Raw genomic sequence first — 6000 nt, forward strand, 5'->3', positions numbered from 1 at the left:
TTTCTAAAGCCTTTGACAGGGTCTGGCAAGCAAACCTTTTAAGTACGCTTCCCTTTTATGGACTTCCCACTTTGCAATTGGATCTCGGATTTCTCGAGCGAACGTTCGATTCGAGAGATTTCAGAAGGCTACTCTTCCGAACATATGGCGATAGATTTCTCAGGGTTCCGTACTGTCCGCAACTCTCTTTCTACTGCATATCAATGACATGTTAATTTCAGGTACTTTTGCGTATGCTGATGACAACACAGTTGTATGTAGATAGGTACTTGACCAATGCAAGGGTCAGTGGAGAGGAAATCAACTGGCCGTTGCAATTGGATCTCGGATTTCTTGAGCGAACGTTCGATTCGAGTGGTCTTAGAGCTACTCTTCCGAACATATGGAGATAGATTCCTCAGGGTTCCGTACTGTCTGCAAATCCAGTCTTGTCGAGAGTCTATGGTTAGCCGTTTCGATTTGACACTCAAGGCAGTCTCCGACTGAGGTTATGCCAATCTTGTCAAATTTAACGCTACTAAACGCAGGCGTGTCTATTCTCCACAAAACGGAGTTCCTTTGAGCTGACTCAGACTTTTCGTGATGTATCCATACCGATAGCCGACCGTCTCCAGCTACTTGGAATGGACCTGTCGTCCAATTTGTATTTCGGCAGATACGTTGAATCCATGACCAATCATGCAGCAAGGAAGCTTGGGACCCTTTCCAGGGTGAGGCTTTACTTCACACCGGGACAAGCACCACATCTTTCTACGTTAGTTTTGATTCTACCTACCCTTAGGGCATACGAGAAGGACTGAAGGCACGCCCACTTCCCGTTGTGCATTGCACCCACTAAGGTTGCCACCGCTAAGCCGTCGCCTCTGAGTCCACTACCAAATCTCCTCATTGGTGGCGGAGCTGTAAGGTACGCTCACTTCCCGACGCCGAAAAACGACGCCTCTCCAGTTCCCAATAACCTAAGCGGCTGGAGGGACCGGAGGATATCTATATCCTCTACTAGCTTTCCGGGCTAGTGCCGGACATGCCAGTCGCAGTGTCCTGCAAGTCCATACCCAAGTCCGGGTCCGCCAGAGACGTATCACTGGCAGAGGGCTTGGCCCGGACGCCCGCTGTACCCCGGTATAGCCGTCGAGCCCTTAGTCTCTCCGGAAAACCCTATCTCTCGGGTCAGTAGATAGGGACACACACACACCGGGACAGTTGCTTCAGCTGTACCAAGCACAAATCCGGTCATGCATGGAGTACTGCTGCCACCTTTAGGATGGTTCTGCTACATACCAACTGGCCACCTTGGATTCAATTGACAACCGTGCTAAGAAGCTTATAGTTGACTCGGAATTAGTGGAGGCGAAGCTGCAGAGCTTTGAACAACGCCGTAAAGTTGCCAGCTTATCCGAAATTTTAGAGGATATATCACGCAGAGTGTGCGATGAAATTACACTATTTAATTCCGCTTTCCCCTTTCCATCACCGGGGGACAGGAGTAGACTTGGGTTCCACCTCTATGTTGTAGTAAGACTCAAAGCTCAAGATTAGAACACAACGTTCCGGATTATAATGACAAATTGCGGATGTTACACTTTGATGAACAAAATGATTTAAAAATACGAGAAAATATGCCCCTAGAAGTTAATTTTTTGTTAAGCGTATCATAAGTACTGTTACCACCTATTCGAGATTAAAAATGTAAACAAAGGTAGGTACATTTTGTTTATGTAACAAAAATAGCACGTTGCAATATTAAATATACCTATGTATATGTGAGGGTTTGATGACAAGATTTTATCATCATCATCAACCATTGCATGTTCCACTTTTGGGCATGAGTTTTCTCTAAGAAGGATTATAATAATAATAATGTCTCAATTAAAAAGTAATTCTCCCACTGGACTGCCAACACTATAAATATTATAAAATTATAAAAGAATAATATTCACATTATACTCCACTGTGTATTATGAAAACACTTCTCGTTGAAGTGGCTTGGTTTATTATTTATGAGCAATTGATATTAAAGTCTTACAATGCGTGGCGAGTTTGGTGGGTGTGTTTATAATGTATTTCTCCTATGTACAATAAGTGTGTTACTGCACAGAATGTTGTCAGAGACGGCAATGAGGTCACTTCTGTAGTAAGAACATGTAGGGAAATTAAAAAAGCATCGTAAATGAAGGCACACACATAAATTTAAATTTACCTATTTTGTTTATGACAATGAAAAAAACGATGATGTTCTTGAGGTCTTCGAACCGGAAGTTATTAGCAACGTCCAGTCCGAAGTGATGATGTTTTTACTATTATGATATTCATCTATTTTTATTGTGAAGATACTCCACTGGTTTGTTATTACTACTGGTAAAAAAGTAGTATAAACCCAATACTAAGATCCGCAACAGGTACATAGAGAAATTCGTAAGATCTCCTGGTTCGGTTCGAGTCCAGCGGACCAGAATGTTTTCTTTGTGTTTGTAAGTAAATACTTTTTTCTTGGAGTTCACTATTTAACCGACTTCAAAAAAAGGAGGAGGTTCTCAATTCGACTGTACGTTATTTTTTTTGTATGTATGTTACGCGACAACTCCGGCGGCATTTTTGAACCGATTTTGATGATTCTTTTTTGTTGGAAAGAGGGAACCTCAGTAGTGATTTAAAGAAAACATTCCATCTCTAAAGGTGGTAAACTAGGGGATGAATGCCTTTTGCGGTCAGTTTTTTCAGTACTCTGCACTGAGATTATAATTTTAATAACAATTTGAGTGGCCAGTATTGTTTAGATTTACAAATGTTTTGTTAACAAATTTATACTCTTTAGAATCTATCAATTACCTTTGTAATTATGCTAATAAGGCACGTAGTGTCTGTCAAGTCTCCATAATGCAGATGCATACGTCCTCCTGTGTGGCACGTAGGTTGTCCATACAAATGTTGAATGCGCCCTGTGTTGAAGGACGATGAGCGTCGTAAGATACCATGAACTTCGTAACCTTTTTCTATGAGGAATTCGGCAAGGTAAGATCCATCCTGAAGACAATAGCAGGTATTATTGAAGTAAAAAATGATAACTACGAGATAATTTCAAATTAAAAATTTCAAGAAAAAAGAAAGAAGAAGGTCGTAGTATGAATGAATAAATGAATTAAATATTCTTTATTGCGCATAAAATTACAATTAAAATACAATACAATAGCTTAAGTATAATAGTAGTAATAAGTTAATGTGCAACAGCAATTTAGGCAAAAAGGGCAACCAAAGAATATCATCATAAGTACACTACATAATAAGTAATAATAAAAATATATACATATCCGTAGATAGATATACATATACATACTAATAATATTAAATGCTTATATACTTTTAAATGAAAAAGAAAAATGATGTATAAATGTACGAAATAAATGAAAGGACAGTAGAGGACAGACGAAATTTAGGAGTTGAGGAAGTGATCCTTGACACGTTGTTTGAAGGAATCAAGAGAAGAGGATCGTCGAATCGATTCAGGGAGAGAATTCCACAATCTGATGGCAGAAATGGTAAAAGAGTTGGAATAAAAGTTAGAGGTATGAGGGCAAGTTTAGTATGAGAGTATCAGAAGAGCGAAGGGGACGGCAGAGTGTAGAAGAGTGGAAAGTAAAGAGATCTTTAAGATAAGAAGGCGTAAAGGGATAGAATAGAATTGAGTAGAGAAGTGAAAGGATATGAAGATCTCTACGCCGATGGATGGGCAGCCATTTAAGTTGTGCGCGAAATTGATGACATGGTCAAATTTACGAAGTCCGAAGATGAACCTAACACATATATTTTGGAGCCATTCCAATTTATTGAGCATAGTGACTGACAAATCCGGGTAGCAAACATCTGCATAGTCCAGTATTGGGTGGAGAATGCTCTGGGCCAGAGTAATTTTAGTTTTAGCCGGTAAAAAGTTTTTAAGCCTGCTCAGAGAGAATAGCGCACCAAACACCTTCCTGCTAACCTCAGCAACGTGCGGCTTCCAAGTCAGACGTTTATCAAAAATTACCCCCAAATTCCTGACAGTATCCAAATTAGGAATACAGACACCATCGAAAACCATAGGGGGTAGGGAGTCTAGATTTAAACGAGAATTGAACCAAATGCTACCTATAATAATCGATTGCGTTTTGGATGGGTTAACTTTAAGGCCAAAGGCCTGACTCCATTGACGAATGGATTCAAGGTCCACATTGGTAGTATGTTAAATTACGTCAGTCAACCTATTTCTTACACTAAGGGTTGTATTCCAGAACTCTGCTCAATACTCAAGTCAGGACTTGAGTATTGCAGTAAGCACTGAAAATCATACTCAAGTCCTTGCCATTAGGGTCGTATTTCCAGTGCTTGAAATCATACTCAAGTCTGCTCAAATCCTGACTTGAGCATTAAGTAGAGTTCTGGAATACGACCCTTAGTCTTATAAAATTATCTATGCTTATTTTATACATGCACAGGCAGGGAATTCCTCTCCCTAGCCGCTCGCCATACAAATGTGGAAGCGAAACGCTTCGTGCGAATCTGAGGAATATCCACAACATAGGGGTGGAACCCCTGCCCTCGTCCCGTGTCCCGATGATGGAAAGGGGAAGGCGGAATCAAATTATGCAATTCCATTGCACACTCTCTGTGACATATCCTGTAGAATACCGATAAGCTGGCAACTCTACTGCGGTGTTCAAGGCTCTGCAGCTTCGCGTCTACTAATACCGAGTCACTTATAAGCCTCTTAGCATGTGTGTATATTGAATCCAAAGTGGTATTACATGTACCTAAGTGCATGTCAAGTATTGGGCCGAGAGGAAACAGAGAGTGTAGATTCTGCCACGAAGCAGACTTAGGCAGTATTATATCACTTATGATAAAAATGATTAATGTCACAGTTGAGAGGGATAATAGGTATGAAATGTTATTATTTAAGACTATCTGGTGCAAAAGAGACAAAATCAAAGATATTGAGTCTGCTTTAAAGTATGTAACAACAGGTAGCAAACTGATTAATGTTATAATAGATAGGAATGTAAGATTTTAAAGTTTCAAGGTGAGGAAATACTGTTTCAAATATTTTTTTTATATTACGAAATTAACCCAAATATATAAATGCACATATTTAAATCAATCATAAAAATGCCTTAGTGTATAGTACACCATTCCATTTGCAGGTCTGGCACAGCAAGTGAATAGTTGTAGGTGAAAATCAGCAATGCTAAATCTTCATCCTTTTTGTTCACATTACTATTTTATTTTTTACCAGTTAGGTTACATTATGGTTTATGTGTTTTGTGGATAAATAATGTCTTTTTATTTTATTTATTGATTTCATGTCTTAATAAAATAATTGTAGACCACAGTGCAGATTTTTTTACAATGCAACTATATGGTTATCTAATTGGGATCGATTGTTATTGCTTATTGGCATCAAAATACACCATAAATAGTGAATCGGCATACCGGCTAATAGCTACTGACGTGTCCCTGTGTAGATTGTCTTTGAAAAAAAACATTGTATTAACAAAAAATACAGTGCACTTACCTGTCCTGTTATGCCTGTAATTAATGCAACTTTTCGGTTTCCGTTAGCCGTGGACGGTTCGCCGGACATTTTAGAACTTTTACGCAACTTTTACTTTTACGCAAATTATTACCAAGAAATTAGCTTTTGACGAACGCCCGCTACTGAAGATTGATAAGCTTATCAAGCAAATATTACGCAAACTACGGCGGCTATAATCAAGACATGTATTGCACACTTCCTGGGAATTACATTAAGTGCTGATTAAATGCATATGGACGTGCTAGTTTATGAAAAACAGAAAAATTGTGCAGAAAATTCAGATAGAAAAACACCAATGCTCGCGTTGTCAATTGTCATGTCAATGTGATTTTTTTTAATTTTTTTTTTTAATTTATTAAGGCTTTGGCAAAGCCATCAGCCTAAACATGAAGTTTAATTATGTTTCTGTAAATATGGCCGCCACAAAGAGG

The 6000-nt window shown here is 39.0% G+C and overlaps 1 protein-coding gene across 3 annotated transcripts in view; it reads right to left on the minus strand.

Moving 5' to 3' along the window:
- The window catches only part of LOC113239716 (GDP-mannose 4,6 dehydratase), a 29407-nt gene extending 23636 nt beyond the window's left edge, over positions 1–5771 (minus strand). For all 3 annotated transcript variants that reach the window (XM_026476806.1, XM_026476808.1, XM_026476807.1), the window contains exons 1-2: positions 5549–5771; positions 2830–3024 (exon numbers count right to left, since the gene is read on the minus strand). In XM_026476806.1, coding sequence (XP_026332591.1) covers positions 2830–3024; positions 5549–5617 — 264 coding nt within the window. In that variant the 5' untranslated portion in view covers positions 5618–5771. The remainder of the gene's footprint in view (positions 1–2829; positions 3025–5548) is intronic.
- Between the last annotated feature and the right edge of the window lie 229 nt (positions 5772–6000).

This window comes from Hyposmocoma kahamanoa, unplaced genomic scaffold, assembly GCF_003589595.1.
Source record: "Hyposmocoma kahamanoa isolate Upper Pololo Valley unplaced genomic scaffold, ASM358959v1 114, whole genome shotgun sequence".
NCBI lineage: Eukaryota > Metazoa > Arthropoda > Insecta > Lepidoptera > Cosmopterigidae > Hyposmocoma > Hyposmocoma kahamanoa.